The 18,809-nt window shown below is 34.5% G+C and overlaps 2 protein-coding genes across 2 annotated transcripts in view; both read left to right on the top strand.

Annotated features, from left to right (window-relative positions):
• Positions 1–14: 14 nt before the first annotated feature.
• LOC142336416 (histone-arginine methyltransferase METTL23-like) lies at positions 15–811 on the top strand. Its single transcript, XM_075385245.1, has one exon. The coding sequence runs from the start codon at positions 15–17 to the stop codon at positions 780–782; it is 768 nt and encodes a 255-aa protein (XP_075241360.1). The 3' UTR covers positions 783–811.
• Positions 784–18,809, top strand: part of LOC142336414 (uncharacterized) — a 69,748-nt gene continuing 51,722 nt past the window's right edge. The window contains exon 1 of the mRNA XM_075385231.1: positions 784–1,478. Within this exon, the coding sequence (XP_075241346.1) occupies positions 788–1,478 (691 nt within the window). The 5' untranslated portion in view covers positions 784–787. The remainder of the gene's footprint in view (positions 1,479–18,809) is intronic.

Genomic DNA, 18,809 nt, shown 5'->3' on the forward strand with positions numbered 1-18,809 from the left:
TGAGGCTAATCAAAATGGTTATTTTCAAAATGTTAATGTTCACCGCATCCCCAATTTGTGACCTACTTCAGATTGAAAGTATGAAACGTATGGGCGCGTGTGGAGGAGTATCTAACTCTAACATTGCAAAACAGCAGAAAGAAAATGGCAATCGTTCCAAAGAAGAGAAACCTAATCCTGCAAAGGTGTTCGAAATAAATTCCGATACTTCCGTCATCATGGATGTGAATGTTGCAAACATGAATGGACAGAAATGCAGTTTCACATGGCCTGGGGCAATTGTTATGGCCAGATATTTTTCTGCAAATCCCGAAATAGTCCGTGGGAAACGACTTGTTGAACTTGGATGTGGAACTGGGTTGCCGTCCATTGTTGCTCTGAAATTGGCCGCCGAACACGCTACATTAACCGATTTGAACATTTCGTACGCCCAGAAATCGCTGAAACTCAATAACATTTGTTCGACGAAGTATCGTTGCATGGTATGCCATTGGGGTTTAATTTCACCCTATTTGCGAGAAATTGACGCCCTGGATCTAATAATCGCAGCTGACTGCTTTTACGAGAGTTATCAATTTGAATCAGTCATTAAAACTGTCGCTTTTCTGATGGAATTTAATAGTGACGCTGTCTTCATATTCACAGTTCCGATTAGAGATGGGTTGAAGTCAATTTCCTGGATTTTAAAGGAGTACAATATACGTGGACACTTAATAGAGAGGAATTTTGATGACTCTGGTTGTGAATTTTTAATATGTCAAGCCAAAAAAATTGATTATTAATCTAAATGGTAATCGAATTTTCCATAACAGTTTCTTACTTTGAAGTTTTTATTGTGACAAATTATACCGTTTTATCTATCTGCTTGTGGGCTGGCTGTTCTGAACTCGGGCGGTTGTTTATTATTTTTCTTTATAGATTTATTATGATAAATATATTTGAAGACGCGAACAAGTTTCGCCGCCTATTGGCGATGAATAGCACCACAGTATCATGTTATTACTGCTTGAAACATTCGACAAAAACTGTCACTCGGATGTGTTCCTCAAACATCAGCGACAAAGAGCACAAGATTTTACGCAAAAGACGCACATTGCAAAAACGAGCTGAGGCTAAATTGGACCAAGTGTCGGTCAAATGGTCGGCTAGTATGAAGGACGCTTTGTCAGGAACCAAACCTGAGAGACCAGAAAAGACAACAGACGATTTGTTGAAGGAAGTTGAAAATACGTTCCAAAATATGAAGAGTAAGTTCTCCCCTGCAGCATCAGAATTGGGATGGGAAAAGCTTTGGGAAAGTTCTGAAAATTGGGATTACACTGCCGATCAGATGGAAGAGCGAGAAAAGTTTACAATGTTAATGCCTCCACCGAATGTGACTGGGCACTTGCACATGGGACACGCATTAGATTGTTCCCTGCAAGATGCAGTCTCCAGATACCAAAGAATGATTGGCAAAGTAGTCAGGTGGATCCCAGGTTGGCTTCGTTTTTAACCACTTAAAATTGGGCTAAGTATTTATTCGTTGAATGGGGTCAAGGTCAAAAGAGCAAAATTGAAAGAAACAGGATAAACAGGTGAAGCCCGGTATGTCGTAGTGCATTAAGATATCAATGTTCTTTAGAGCGATTGCTAGTTGGCAGTAGTACTAAGGTTCATAGCTTTCGATTTAGAAGCTCAATCAATTATAATTATAACTGCGAAGCTGTAAGCTGAGCTTAGCTATATTGCGGTGCTCTTGGTTTTTTTGTTTCGTCGTCTGACGCTCTTTTTTCGTTTTACATTTGTTCACACAGCAAAGTTGAAAAAGTCAAATTTTCTGATTGACTTCTTCCTCTCACTAACGGCATTTGCGCGCGTGACGTCATTTCTCACTCTCTTTAGCGAAAGTTTTTAGGTTATTTGCGTGAATGGATTTTGATCATACGTGACTTACCTCACTCAATAAAATGACTTTTGCACTTTAAAACTTAAGTTTAATTTGAATTTGTTTAAGGAAGGAACTCATATGTGCAGTAAAGGTCCCTAATAAGAGGCTTCTGTGGAATGAATTTTAACTAGCTTTATTAATTCATCGCTGAATGTTTTTAACCTAGTTTTTTGAGCGGCGTCGATTTTTTTCAATTTAGATCTGTATCTGTTTCTATCTATTATATGGCACGCAGGTCTATTCTTTCGCAGCTATTCCGGCAATCTGCCGGCTATGTTTTCGTTTTACATTTGTTCACAACTCAAAGCTGAAAAGTCAAATTTTCTGAATGACTTCTTCCTTTCACTAACTGCTATTGCGCGCGTGGCGTCATTTCTCACTCTCTCTGGCAAAATTTTTTTGCGTGATTAGATTTTGGTCATCAGTGACTTACATCACTCAATAAAATGACTACTGCACTTTAAAACTTAAGTTAAATTTGAATTTGTTTAAGGTCAAAGGAACTCATATGTGCAGTAATGGTCCCTAATAAGAGGCTTCTCTGGAATGAGTTTTAACAAGCTTTTTTAATTTATCGCTGAATGTTTTTTAGCCTAGTTTTTTGAGCGGCGTCGATTTTTTGTTTCAATTTAGATCTGTATCTGTTTCTATCTCTATTATATGGCACGCAGGTCTCTTCTTTCGCAGCTATTCCGGCAATCTGCCGGCTAGGTTTTACAATTCAAAGAATTTGAATTGTATTGGGGCGCTGTCTTTTTTTTAAGATCTGTTCACACATTTTCATGATTTTTGAAGTCAAATTGGAGTAGTGATTTTGGTCACGCCGAAACAGGAATTGGAGCGAAAAGGCGACTGGTTTTGCTGCGTGAAGTTTTTAAGTTTTTTCGCTCTAAATTTAAAGTAGAGTGAGAAAACGGCGTTTGAACAAAAATTAGCTTTCTCGATAGTGGTTTTTTGTTCACATGCTGCAATTTCGCTTTGATTTTTTTCTGTTTTTCGATTTTTTGGATGTGATTTTTTTCTTAATGGTTTTCCTAATCCATTCATAGTCCTTTCTAGGTCTAGTTTTCTGTTTAGTCAATGAAAATTCTTTTAATTGTACGTCAGGACTTGCTTGTCCTGCTATGTTTTTTTTGTTTCGTCGTCTGACGCTCTTTTTTCGTTTTACATTTGTTCACGCAGCAAAGCTAAAAAAGTCAAATTTTCTGATTGACTTCTTCCTCTCACTAACGGCATTTGCGCGCGTGACGTCATTTCTCAATCGCTTTAGCAAAAGTTTTTAGGTTAATTGCGTGATTAGATTTTGATCATACGTGACTTACCTCACTCAATAAAATGATTTTTGCACTTTAAAACTTAAGTTTAATATGAATTTGTTTAAGGTCAAAGGAACTTATATGTGCAGTAAAGGTCCCTAATAAGAGGCTTCTGCGGAATGAATTTTAACAAACTTTAGTTATCGCTGAATGTTTTTTACCTAGTTTTTTGAGCTGCGTCGATTTTTTTTTTCAATTTAGATCTGTATCTGTTTCTATCTCTATTATATGGCACGCAGGTCTAATCTTTCGCAGCTATTCCGGCAATCTGCCGGCTATGTTTTAAGAATCTAACTGCACACCAAATTAGAATTTTTTTGACACTTCGAATCGAATTATGTCTGTTTTTTTCTGTTTACATCCCGATATGCGTCCAGCGAGTCAACGGCGGCTGTTTTCTGGCAATATACAAGCTATATTCATTTAAATGAGCCAACAATTACTTAACGACTGACTGTCTATAATACTCATGTTAACCGAAGTGTGCGCAACTACGAACAGAATATACTAGTTCTGTATTCCAACCAGGATCATTTACTCGCCAGCAGAATTTATTAACCAGTCCGCCAACTGCCCTCAAGCTTCCAAACTTTGGTGTCTCCCCAGTGAAATGAAACTTGATAGTCTTGGTAAGAAAAATACTTAATCTTGGAAAATCTTGCCAAGATCTTGCCATATTACATGGCAAGATAATATCAAGATATGTACGAACCTGCAAGATCTTTGCTTGGGTGTCCAGAAACAAGATCTTGATCAGATTTCCAAGAAAGATTAACCGTGACATGGCAAGACATACCAAGTATTAGAAATGCAATAGCACCCAAAATATAAATTAGCACGAAATCATAAGATTAAGCAAGAATTATCAAGATTTATGAAGAATTATCGGAATTATCAAGAATGTCGGAAAATGCAGCTCCTGATAGTTTATTAACCAACAAATGAGGCGCTTGTTCCAGTATATTAAAATTTTTGATTGGATCCTAGCTCGGTATGTACATAGTACACACCCTATACAGGACCGCCACCGAGAAGGCCTCCGCTAAGGTCCCATGTAGAAAAGCTAAAAACAAAAAAATTGAAAAACATATAGCAACATCAAATAAAATGAAACAGGACTCAGTAAACTGATTAATAACTAAGCAAATGCAGCAATTAAACATCTAAACTGCAAAAAAAGAACGGCCACAAAAATCTGTTTTTTGTTTTTTTTTCTGTTTTATTTCCAAAATTAAAAAAATCTGGGGTTTTAGGCGCAATCCAAGCAATTGGTATTAATGAATCATGGACTAAAAACAGAAAAAAAAATTGGAAAGGAAGAAAAATTTTTATTTTAAAATGAGAAGCTTTTTTAGACAGAAAAATTTGTGAGCACAAAAGATAACTCTTGTTTTACAGAATCCAATTAGGAAAAACTGTAATTGTTTTTAGTATCTGACACATCTATTATTGATAATTAACAGCTCCTGAAGAACATAGGTCCATGGCAAGACATACCAAGTATTAGAAATGCAATAGCACCCAAAATATAAATTAGCACGAAATCATAAGATTAAGCAAGAATTATCAAGATTTATGAAGAATTATCGGAATTATCAAGAATGTCGGAAAATGCAGCTCCTGATAGTTTATTAACCAACAAATGAGGCGCTTGTTCCAGTATATTAAAATTTTTGATTGGATCCTAGCTCGGTATGTACATATTACACACCTTATACAGGACCGTCACCGAGAAGGCCTCCGCTAAGGTCCCATGTAGAAAAGCTAAAAACAAAAAAATTGAAAAACATATAGCAACATCAAATAAAATGAAACAGGACTCAGTAAACTGATTAATAACTAAGCAAATGCAGCAATTAAACATCTAAACTACAAAAAAAGAATGGCCACAAAAATCTGTTTTTTGTTTTTTTTTCTGTTTTATTTCCAAAATTAAAAAATCTGGGGTTTTAGGTGCAATCCAAGCAATTGGTATTAATGAATCATGGACTAAAAACAGAAAAAAAACGGAAAGGAAGAAAAATTTTTATTTTAAAATGAGAAGCTTTTTTGGACCGAAAAATTTGTGAGCACAAAAGATAATTCTTGTTTTACAGAATCCATTTAGGAAAAACTGTAATTGTTTTTAGTATCTGACACATCTATTATTGATAATTAACAGCTCCTGAAGAACATAGGTCCAAAAAAAATCAAGTTAGAGAAAAGTCAACAAAAAATGGTCATTTTTTAATACCTAACGCTTCTAACATAAAAATCTACATAATAAATACAACCCCCTTTTAAAACAGAAATTGTTCACGGCATTGGTTTTATCAAACCACTAGGAGACCACAAAAGTTAAAAAGCTAACATAATTCGTTCTGGGCAGACGAACGTATTTGAAAAAGATCCCAATACCATTTTTAAATAACAATTCTTTCTTTTCAGGGGCATCAACACACTCCATACCAATGCTTTCAAACAAAAATGCACCAAAAAAGCAAAAATTAAATGGAGAACGAAATTTTCAACTTTAAAATAGAAGCATTTAAGAGTCCAACCACAAAAAAAACAAAAATCACAAAACCAAAAATTTTTAAAACAATTTTCAACATATATCAAATCTGACAGTTTAGGGTCATCAAGACACATTATGCAATTGACACTATCGAATCATAGCCCACTATCGAAAAATGATAATTGACTCAGAAACTACAGTATTTAAGCATCTAACCTCAATTACTAAAAACAATAAAATCACGAAAATCAAAAATTTGTGAACAATTTATTAAATACACTTACTCTTACAGTTTAGGCTCATCAACACACATTTTGCAATTGATACTAACGAACCATAGCTCACTATGGCAAATTGAAGAATGACTCAGAAACTACAGTGTTTAAGAATTTAACCTCAATTACGAAAAAATCACGAAAATCAAAAATTTTTAAAAAGTAGTTTTTAAAATACACTTTTACATACAGTTAAGGCTAGTCAACAAACATTATGTAATTGATACTAACGAATCAAAGCCCACTATGTGACGTTGATAAATGACTAAGCAACTAAAGTATTTAGGAATCTAACCTCAAAAACTAAAAACAATAAAGTCCACACAAATCAAAAATTTGTAAACCTCAATTTTTAATACACTTATTTTGACAGTTTAGGCTCATCAACACAGATTATGCAATTAACACTATCGAATCATAGCCCACTATGAAAAATTGATAACTGACTAAGCAACTACAGTTTTTAAGTATCTTTCCTCAAACACTAAACAAAAAAATCACAAATCAAAAATTTTTTTAACAATATTCTGACGTCTTATCCTCGTCAAGACACAATATGCAATTGATACTGTCGAATCATAGCCACTGTGGTAAATCGATAAATGATTAAGCATCTACAATATTTAAGTATATATCCTCAAATACTAAAAAAATCGGAGATTTGTATAACATTTTTTCAAATACATTGGTTCTAACAAGTTAGGCTTATCGACACAAATTAATAATTGATACTAACAAATCATAGCCTAGCCACTATGGGAAATTGATAAATGACTACGCAAATACAGCATCTAAGCATTTATTAACATCAAATACTAAAAACAAAGAGAGATGACAAAATCATAAATTTGCAAAACACCATTTTTAAAATACACTTATTCTAGCAGTTTAGGCCCACGGAGACACAATATACAATTGATACTAAGGGGCCATGACCTACTATGGCAAATTGATAAATCACTCGGAAACAACAGTATTTAAGAATCTATCCTCAAAAACTAAAAACAAAAAAATCACACAAATCAAAAATTTGTAAACCTCAACGTCTTAATACCCTTATTTTAAGGTTTAGGCTCATCAACACACACTATTCAATGCATACTAACGAATCATAGCCAGCTGAGGGAAATTGGTAAATGCTTAAGGAACTACAGTATTAAGCATCTAATTTCTAAGAAAAACAAAAAAAAACAACAACAATACTAAAAAAATCGGAGATTTGTATAACATTTTTTCAAATACATTGGTTCTAACAAGTTAGGCTTATCGACACAAATTAATAATTGATACTAACAAATCATAGCCTAGCCACTATGGGAAATTGATAAATGACTACGCAAATACAGCATCTAAGCATTTATTAACATCAAATACTAAAAACAAAGAGAGATGACAAAATCATAAATTTGCAAAACACCATTTTTAAAATACACTTATTCTAGCAGTTTAGGCCCACGGAGACACAATATACAATTGATACTAAGGGGCCATGACCTACTATGGCAAATTGATAAATCACTCGGAAACAACAGTATTTAAGAATCTATCCTCAAAAACTAAAAACAAAAAAATCACACAAATCAAAAATTTGTAAACCTCAACGTCTTAATGCCCTTATTTTAAGGTTTAGGCTCATCAACACACACTATTCAATGCATACTAACGAATCATAGCCAGCTGAGGGAAATTGGTAAATGCTTAAGGAACTACAGTATTAAGCATCTAATTTCTAAGAAAAACAAAAAAAACAATTCAAAAGTTTGTAAACCAATTTTCTTGAATACACTTATTCTGTCATATTATTCTCGTCAATACACATTAGGCAATTGATACTAACGAATCATAGCACACTGTGAGAAATTGATTAATAATTAAGCAACTACAGTATTAAGCATCTAACCTCATACTAAAAACAAAAATCACAAATCAAAGACTTGTAAAACACACTTTTCTTTTTCACACTTATTCTGACAGTTTAGGCTCATCGACACACATTATTTAATTGATGCAAGCGAATCACAGCCCACTATCAAAATTGATAAATTATAAAGCAACTACATTAATAAACATCTAACCTCATACTAAACAAAACAATCACACAAATCGAAAATTTGTAAAACACAATTTTCTTGAAGACACTTATTCTAACAGTTTAGGCCCACCAAGACACAATATACAATTGATACTAACGAGCCATAACCCACTATGGCAAATTGATAAATGACTACGAAACTACAGTATTTATGAATCCAATCTCAAAAACTAAAAACAATAAAATCACACAAATCAAAAATTTGTAAACCTCAACATTTTAATACCCTTATTTTAACGTTTAGGCTCATCAACACTTATTATTCAATTGATGCTAACGAATCACAACCCACTCAGTGAAATTCATAAACGATTAAGCAACTGCAGTATTAAGCAACTAACTTTATACTAAAAACAAGAAAAATCACACAAATCAAAAATTTGTAAAACTTAAATTCTAAATACCTTTACTCTGACAGCTTAGGCTCATTAACATACCTTATGCAATTAATACTGACAAATCATAGCCCAAAAGAGCTAACGAAAAAAAATACTAAAGTAGAAATAAACCGCCATATCGTAAAAAAACGTTTCGAGCAGGTTTTTTACTTCATATACCTTTCAATATCTGAGCATCTGCAGGCCTGTAAAACATTTTAAATGGAAACTTGCACAAACAATTAGACTAAATTTTAGAGGAATGAGCGCAGCTATAACTGGTGATATGATTACCAATAAAAGGATCAGTCCCGCTTTTTAAACCTAAACAATCGTCTTGTAAATCCTTTCAATTCGAGGAATACCAAAAACTGATGTAGCATTGTCACATTTTGATCTATTAAATCGGGAGAAAATTAAAAAATGAGTTTTTCTAAGAGAATGATTTCTTTTCTAGATGTAAACAAAATATTTTCGTGCATTTTTTTCATTTCTATGTTATTGAGGTACATAATACGAAGCAGATACTTTGAACAAATTTTTAACAATTTTGTTGCAACTAACCCGAACTATTAAAGACTTTTTAAATCATTGATTTTTTAATAGACTCAAGTATAAAATAACAGTGATTCGCTTTGGATCAAAAACAAAACAATTGACGAGACAATGAGTTTTCTTTGCTGTGTGTTTTGTGAACTTGGTTCCCATAAACAAACAATAATAGAGACAAATACACGGATGTATATGTCCGGTTAATCGACAATTTCAATAATGCTCGATTAATTTACAGAGACTGAAGCAGATATTTCTTTCATTCTATTTGTATGAAACACACGGAGTTATCAACTGATCTTTACTGAGATAAACAAGGTCAAGTTTTTGAGTTAACTGCGCAATGTAGCCCAGAGGACCCTTGGAATTCAGTTTTTCTAAAGTTTTTTCTTATACTTTCAATGGTAACTTTCTGTGTGAAATCGAACAGCTTTCTTCCAAATTTGGAGACAGAAACAGCAGCATCTGACTCTGCAATGTCAAAATGAATTTCAAGAAGAATTCCATATTTATGACAATATGGAGCATACAAGCTTCATCATGACAATGATAGCTCAAATTGTTGAAAGAGAAGTCTTTTGCTTTCTTTAGAAGTGTTTTCTCTGATCCAGTAAAAGGTTGGTCTGGCCAAAGGAATTGGGCGGTTTTGTAGTTCTTAAAGACTAAAGAGGAAAACTTCAAGTCATTCGTCACTATTTTAGCAACTCGAGGACAATCAAAATCTCGCAGAAATCTCTTCGAGACAACTTCTATGAGTTGCAACGGCGATATCGATCGTGATGACTTCCTCAAGAAGTTGTGATGGGCTGACTTGACTCAAGAAGTGGAAGGACGAGAAGAGAGCAAGCGATCAAAACTTGATGACCTATGGAAAAGTTAGTCTGAGATAAAATGATCGCAGAAATAAAAAGAACAATAGATAGCATAACGAGAAATGTAGACTCCTCAATTGGCTCTCTACATTCCAGAGTGTGTCGATAGCTCGGAAACATCAATGGAAAAGATAATAATTCGACAAATATTTATGTTAAACTTTTATAGGTAAGGATGAAAAGGCCAAGAAGAACTTAAAACTCACGTCGTCAACCACGTGCAAAAATTAGTGCACATTGAAGGTTTCTGCGCTTTCACCATAGAAACAGGGGGCAGATCGCCTAAATGTGTCCAGAAGATCCGCTGCCAATTGACACTTTTCCCCATTGTTGGTTTCCCTAAGCAGAACTCGTATGGCGGTGGACAGACAAAAAAGTGAGCCAGAACGTTTGGATGCATATAATCGAGAAACGTGAGAAAACCATAAAACTGGAATGGCTTGAATTCCGACGCTTTCCATAAGTTCAGCTTGTCTAAGCCCTTTAATTGTCGCGAGAAGTCTTGATAGGTTAGGCGAAACATCACCAAGCGTTCACTGATGACCACCCCTAAACCTACGAAGGATGATACCTTTACAGATATTGTGGAGCAGCGTGCGAACAACGCCGAATAACACCTGGTGCAAATAATCAAAGGGACGCAGTCAGAAATTGTCACGAACTCCTCACGGCATCACATTCCTAAATATCAACAATGGGTTAAAAGGTTGCCTATAAAACAAAAAATTTTTTAAGGAATCAATAAACCTTTGATTCCCATTATTGGCATTCCAAGAAGCTCGACAACTCTTATACTATTTCGGCAACTAAAAGCTGTTCTCTTCGAGGCTTGTGAAGAATACCGGTAAACCCAAACTTTAATGGTCTTGGCAGTTTTGCCCAAAACGAGACAACGCGGACAACCAAATTTCCCATTGAATTGTGTCTGATTAAGGACCCCAGCTTTAGCAATCATGTCAAGCACCAGGAACGCAATTCGAACCTTTACCTATTACAAACGAATCGAACTCAATACAGTGACATCAAGAAACAGTTGAATATCTTTTTTTGAAAAGAAGAGCTTCATATTGAAACAAAGAGTAATCATGAAAATTTCATATTATAATTAAGAATTTCTAACTGTATTTTTTCTTCGTATTGTGACCACAAAGCCTTTTTGAAGACTATCAATGGACTGACTGAGTTGTTTGAATAGACTGTGGTAACAAGGATTTTTGTTCCTCAGTACAGACCACCAAGTAGCAGAGTTTTGAATTTCACACGCTTCGAAGCCGGCACGTTTGCAAAAATTAGCCAAATCGGGTACAGCTCAAATTTGCTGGTGTTGAAATGTGACACACCATCAACATTAAGTATCAAATGAATGACCCTATCGTTAGTTTTCGGTAATATTATGTCATCACAAGTCGTCCAATTTTGACTGCTTAAAAGTGCATCAAAGTGTGTGTTGAAACATGTTCCAGCCGTCTTTCAAATTTGAAGTAGAAAGCAACACCATCAGGAAACTCAGTTTTTTGAAAATTTTTGTTTGAGGATTGATTCGGGATACTTTGTTTATGATGGAAGGAAGGAGCATTGTTTGAATACGGAAGGGATTTCTTAATCACTTTGATGTTGTCTCGAAGGGCGCGATCAGATAAACAATGTGCTGAAGGATTCGATTTGAAAACGAAGCTGCCGATATTCTTCTATTTTTACAGAGTTCATGGGAATATTCAGGAAATATTTGATGTACAGGGCCCACTATCTGACGAAAAATTTGTTTCAAAGTAGCAAGTTCCTCAAAATTACTGCAAAACTAATTATGATTTGGAGTGGATGTAACAGGAAATTGATCATGTTGTTCTTAGAGAAAGATTGCGTGTTCTCTGAGACTTTTGAGCAGCTCTCCAAAGGACATATTTCAAGCTGCTTTGAGTTTTTTTCTCAACTGGAGATTTCTCAGAAGCGTCTTTGCTGCTAGACGAACGTAAACTATCCGACGAACTAAAAACAGCAGTTCTTTTACGACGTTTGGAAAGTTTTGAGGCACGACACTTTGTAAACTTCGTTGTAATTTTCCTTCGCTTAAAATATAAGGTTGCACTTTTCCTCGCTGGTTGAGAACTGGGTTCAGGAACTGATAAAACGTTTGTTTTAGTTTCGGGTAAGTGACGGCATGGAACAATGCTTGCGCCGTGATGTTGTTCGGGAATCAAAGAGTTTAACAGAGGGACCTTGAAACTCCGTGAAAGGACATTGGCATTCAATTCTATCATCACCGAAATTTTCACCACCGTAAAAGACTTAACTCTTCTTCTGGGCTAATACTTTTTTTCTCAATTACGCTGTTCTCCATAAAGTTGCGTTTCAGATTCTGAACGTACTCAGAATTTGGAATGCACGATTAATTTACAAAACAAAGACTACCGAGCAGTAACTTTGGAACCTTCTTTTCCCATACCATTGAAAAATGATTAACGTTTTCCTCAATATCGGCTTTTTCTAAAGCAGCAAGATAATCAACAATTCCGGGGATTTTCAGTCCAAAAGGCCAGTGATGTTTCGCAAACACACCAAAAGTTGCAAAGTTTGATTCTTTGTCTCTAAACCTCGAAAAATTGTTGTCCAAGGGCTCAAACTCAACCAGTTCGAAAGCTTCAAGATAATCATCAAGCACTACATCAGCTAGGGCAAAAGAGCAATTATTTTTTGCACATAAACGATCTGAACCTTCCTCGTTTTCAATTCAAACATATCAAGTGAGGTTGAAATTGACTTGGAGTCAGCAAAAGACAATTCTCGCCATGTGAACTTTAGTTTCTTATTCGTACCTTATTTCTAATATGAAAACGATTGAGCATCAACCAAAGACATCAAAAATTCTGAAGATCATAAAAAGATTGGACGTTTTTTGCTGTATAAATTCTGCAATCGCTGCATTTTTACGTTGCAATTTTTCATTCAAGTTGGAGCCACAATCGGCATCCTGATTTCAAAACGACTGAGCAGTTTTAATGGTTCCGGTTTTAATGGTTCTGAAGCCTCATAACAAAAAACATTGACGTAAAATGCAATCAGATTACCGGACAACAAAAGGATTTAATTTCTGTGTTAAAAGGTATTTGATTTACGTTCAAAAACTTCATGAAAGCAAGCTCCACAATCGGCTTAATGCTTTCATGTCCCCTGAATTTCTTCTAGAATTGATTATTATACAATAGCGGTACATTTCGCCGACATTTAGATAGGATAAAATTAAAAAGCTTTACGTTATAAAATTTTATCGAAGTTGGAGCCACAATCGGCATCCAGCTTGCATAACGACTGGGCAGCGTCAATTGTTGATTTTTTAAGGAAGCCTCAAAACACCAATTTGACGCAAAACGCTTATAGATGACCGGACTACATAATGCTGTACTATTAATTTCTGAAATAAAGATACATCGTTTTCGGAGAATTTTTTTCCTAACATCTTAACATTTCAGGCCCATAACAAGGCTTACCTTCAGTAGTTTTATGAAAGCATGCTCCTCAATCGGCATCAAGCTTTCGTACCTCCTAACCTTTTATCAGAGTTGATTATTGAACAATCGCGGAATATTTTTTCCTACATTCAGCTAGCATGATTTCAACATTCTCGATGTGACAAATTTTTATCGAAGTCAGCGCCACAATGGGCAACCTGCTTTCTTAATTCCAAGGAAGCTTCGCGTTGGAAGCTTCTCTAGCTTTTTAGCTTTTGAAACCTAGCATTGTTCGAAAAAATATTGAATATTCATAAATTGGTGTCTTGATCTTATTATATTACCGTAAGTGAAGATTTCAAATTAAAAGACAATTTAAATCAGGAACAAAGAAATGGGAACACTTTGCAGATCTGGTTGACATTCAATTTGAATCATATTTTGAACAAGTATGTTAAGCTCCGCAATGAATACAAGCGGCACCTAAGCTTTCCAGACAAACATATTTCAAATCAATTTCCATTGTGACTTGACGGCATTCAGCGCACTTCGATTCTGATCTCAGGAGACGCACTCCAGATTTTATAAACATTCCGGCAACAGGATACCTCGTTAAAAGGAATTTGAGCCAATCATTTCCAGCACTTTGATTTTTTTTCTAGGAAAATGGGAACATTTGCTTTCAAATTTTTGCTCTGAGTGTAGTCAATTCTCAAGCATTCTTTTTTGTTTCTATTGTGATGAACAAGATTGCACGCCAACTCTTTCTCCTGTGTAGAACTGAACACTGATTTCTACCTCGGAGGTTTTCTAAAGGAGGTTTTCAAACTTATGATATCTGATCTTTGGCAAACCCGTCGAAGCGTTGAAAAGGGGACAAACCTCTCTGAAGCTGATCTAATCGAAATACCTTCACTTTGAATATACTTCGCTGCAGAATTGAGCGAAATCAGAAACGATCTTAAAAGAGCCAATCTAGTTCATTGATATCACCACTGGAAACAAATTTGACTTCTTTTTAAAAGTGTAATAGTACTCTATGGTTCAAAACTTGCAGACTCCGCAATTCAATTGGCACTCTGCTTAAGGAAGGCCTCGTCCATCAAAGATTATTAAAAAATGAGCGATACTTCAATTCAGCAGACATTGATCGTACAAAAGGAACAACTTCAACCAAATATACTGAAGTCGACTGTTTTCCAGTCTAACTATTAATTGAAAACCCTAATTAAAGCAACGTAAAAGCAGGAGAAAGTTCAACATAAAGTTTAGCCCAATTGTACTAACAAGCTTATAAAGCTAACAGCACATACAGAAACTTAAAAGCCGCAGCCAGCATCACACATGTTAGATATCTTATGTAACAAATTATAGGATAATGGAGAACAGCAGTATTCTACATTAAACGGTGGATACAAAAAGTTCAAAAAATATTAGCATCTTCATATTAGGTTCAACATAAAAATTAGCCCAATTATAGGAACAAGATTATAAAGCTAACAGCACATACAGAAACTTAAAAGCCGCAACCAACATCACACATTTTAGATATCTTATGTAACAAATTATAGGATAATGGAGAACCGCAGTATTCTACATTAAACAGTGGCTACAAAAATATCAAAAATATTAGCATCTTCATATTAAATTGCTCAGAAAAGATAAAGGGAATATAACAACGACAGATGCAGACATATAATCAATTTTAAAGAAAATGGAGGCGGCAGTCACCTTAATACTTTCTGATAAAGAAATTTTTATCAAATTTTTATCAAAATTACTGCAAAAAATGACTGAGTACTTTCAATGGTTGCTACTTGAATGAAGCCTCAAAACAAAAATCATTGACATAAATTGCACTCAGATACACCTCCCGGACAATGCACTCCCCGGACAACAATAGGGTTAAATTTCTGTGTTAAATTATCTTTCGTCTTCAGAAAAATTTTTCACCTAACAACTTAATATGCAGGCCTATAACACGGTTTATTTGAAAATTCATGAAATTAAGCTCCACCATTGTCATCATGCTTTCATACTCTCTAAAATTCTCCTAAAGTTGATTATTATGCAATCGCTGTACATTTCGCCGACATTCAGAAAGGATAAAATCATCAATCTTTATGCTGCAATGTTTTATCGAAGTTGGAGCCACAATCGGTTTACAGCTTTTGTAACGAATCGGCAGCTTCAATTGTTGCTCTTTTAATGAAGCCTCAAAACAACAATGTGAAAGAACAACTTCAATCAAATATACAGAGCTGGACTGTTTTCCAGTCTATCTATTAACTGAAAATTAGTCATTAAAGCAAGTTAAAAACAGGAGAAAGTACATAAAATATAGCCAAATTCTAGGAACAAGCTTACAAAGCTTAAAGACCATACAGAAACTTAAAAACCGCAGCAAGCATCATACTTTTTAGATATATGTAACAAATTTGACAGTAATGGAGAACAGCAGTATTCTGCATTAAACGGTAGCTAGAAAAAGTTGGAAAATATTAGCATCCTCATATTAAATTGCTCAGAAAAGATAAAGGGAATATAACAACGACAGATGCAGACATATAATCTATTTTAAAGAAAATTGAGGCAGCAGTCACCTTAATACTTTCTGGTAAAGAAATTTTTTATCAAAATTATAGCAAAAAATGACTGAGTACTTTCAATGGTTGCTACTTGAATGAAGCCTCAAAACAAAAATCATTGACGTAAAATGCACTCAGATACACCTCCCGGAAATTGCATTCATCGGACAGCAATAGGGTTTAATTTCTGTCTTAAATAATATTTCGTCTTCAGAGAAATTTTTCACCTAACAATTTAATATGCAGGCCTATAACACGGTTTTTTTGAAAATTCATGAAATTTAGCTCCACGATTGTCATCATGCTTTCATACTCTCTAAACTTCTCCTAAAGTTGATTATTATGCAATCGCGGTACATTTCGCCGACATTCAGAAAGAATAAAATCATCAATCTTTATGCTGCAATGTTTTATCGAAGTTGGAGCCACAATCGGTTTACAGCTTTTGTAACGAATCGGCAGCTTCAATTGTTGCTCTTTTAATGAAGCCTCAAAACAACAATGTGAAAGAACAACTTCAATCAAATATACAGAGCTGGACTGTTTTCCAGTCTATCTATTAACTGAAAATTAGTCATTAAAGCAAGTTAAAAACAGGAGAAAGTACATAAAATATAGCCAAATTCTAGGAACAAGCTTACAAAGCTTAAAGACCATACAGAAACTTAAAAACCGCAGCAAGCATCATACTTTTTAGATATATGTAACAAATTTGACAGTAATGGAGAACAGCAGTATTCTGCATTAAACGGTAGCTAGAAAAAGTTGGAAAATATTAGCATCCTCATATTAAATTGCTCAGAAAAGATAAAGGGAATATAACAACGACAGATGCAGACATATAATCTATTTTAAAGAAAATTGAGGCAGCAGTCACCTTAATACTTTCTGGTAAAGAAATTTTTATCAAATTTTTATCAAAATTACTGCAAAAAATGACTGAGTACTTTCAATGGTTGCTACTTGAATGAAGCCTCAAAACAAAAATCATTGACATAAATTGCACTCAGATACACCTCCCGGACAATGCACTCCCCGGACAACAATAGGGTTAAATTTCTGTGTTAAATTATCTTTCGTCTTCAGAAAAATTTTTCACCTAACAACTTAATATGCAGGCCTATAACACGGTTTATTTGAAAATTCATGAAATTAAGCTCCACCATTGTCATCATGCTTTCATACTCTCTAAAATTCTCCTAAAGTTGATTATTATGCAATCGCTGTACATTTCGCCGACATTCAGAAAGGATAAAATCATCAATCTTTATGCTGCAATGTTTTATCGAAGTTGGAGCCACAATCGGTTTACAGCTTTTGTAACGAATCGGCAGCTTCAATTGTTGCTCTTTTAATGAAGCCTCAAAACAACAATGTGAAAGAACAACTTCAATCAAATATACAGAGCTGGACTGTTTTCCAGTCTATCTATTAACTGAAAATTAGTCATTAAAGCAAGTTAAAAACAGGAGAAAGTACATAAAATATAGCCAAATTCTAGGAACAAGCTTACAAAGCTTAAAGACCATACAGAAACTTAAAAACCGCAGCAAGCATCATACTTTTTAGATATATGTAACAAATTTGACAGTAATGGAGAACAGCAGTATTCTGCATTAAACGGTAGCTAGAAAAAGTTGGAAAATATTAGCATCCTCATATTAAATTGCTCAGAAAAGATAAAGGGAATATAACAACGACAGATGCAGACATATAATCTATTTTAAAGAAAATTGAGGCAGCAGTCACCTTAATACTTTCTGGTAAAGAAATTTTTTATCAAAATTATAGCAAAAAATGACTGAGTACTTTCAATGGTTGCTACTTGAATGAAGCCTCAAAACAAAAATCATTGACGTAAAATGCACTCAGATACACCTCCCGGAAATTGCATTCATCGGACAGCAATAGGGTTTAATTTCTGTCTTAAATAATATTTCGTCTTCAGAGAAATTTTTCACCTAACAATTTAATATGCAGGCCTATAACACGGTTTTTTTGAAAATTCATGAAATTTAGCTCCACGATTGTCATCATGCTTTCATACTCTCTAAACTTCTCCTAAAGTTGATTATTATGCAATCGCGGTACATTTCGCCGACATTCAGAAAGAATAAAATCATCAATCTTTATGCTGCAATGTTTTATCGAAGTTGGAGCCACAATCGGTTTACAGCTTTTGTAACGAATCGGCAGCTTCAATTGTTGCTCTTTTAATGAAGCCTCAAAACAAAAATGTGAAAGAACAACTTCAATCAAATATACAGAGCTGGACTGTTTTCCAGTCTATCTATTAACTGAAAATTAGTCATTAAAGCAAGTTAAAAACAGGAGAAAGTACATAAAATATAGCCAAATTCTAGGAACAAGCTTATAAAGCTTAAAGACCATACAGAAACTTAAAAACCGCAGAAAGCATCATATCTTTTAGATATATGTAACAAATTTGACAGTAATGGAGAACAGCAGTATTCTGCATTAAACGGTGGCTAGAAAAAGTTGGAAAATATTAGCATCCTCATATTAAATTGCTCAGAAAAGATAAAGGGAATATAACAACGACAGATGCAGACATATAATCTATTTTAAAGAAAATTGAGGCAGCAGTCACCTTAATACTTTCTGGTAAAGAAATTTTTATCAAAATTATAGCAAAAAATGACTGAGTTCTTTCAATGGTTGCTACTTGAATGAAGCCTCAAAACAAAAACCATTGACGTAAAATGCACTCAGATACACCTCCCCGACAATGCGCTCACCGGACAACAATTGGGTTTAATTTCTGTCTTAAATAATATTCCGTCTTCAGAGAAATTTTTCACCTAACAACTTAATATGCAGGCCTATAACACGGTTTTTTTGAA

This window comes from Convolutriloba macropyga, chromosome 1 (assembly GCF_964194025.1).
Source record: "Convolutriloba macropyga chromosome 1, txConMacr16.3, whole genome shotgun sequence".
Classification (NCBI taxonomy): Eukaryota; Metazoa; Xenacoelomorpha; order Acoela; family Convolutidae; genus Convolutriloba; species Convolutriloba macropyga.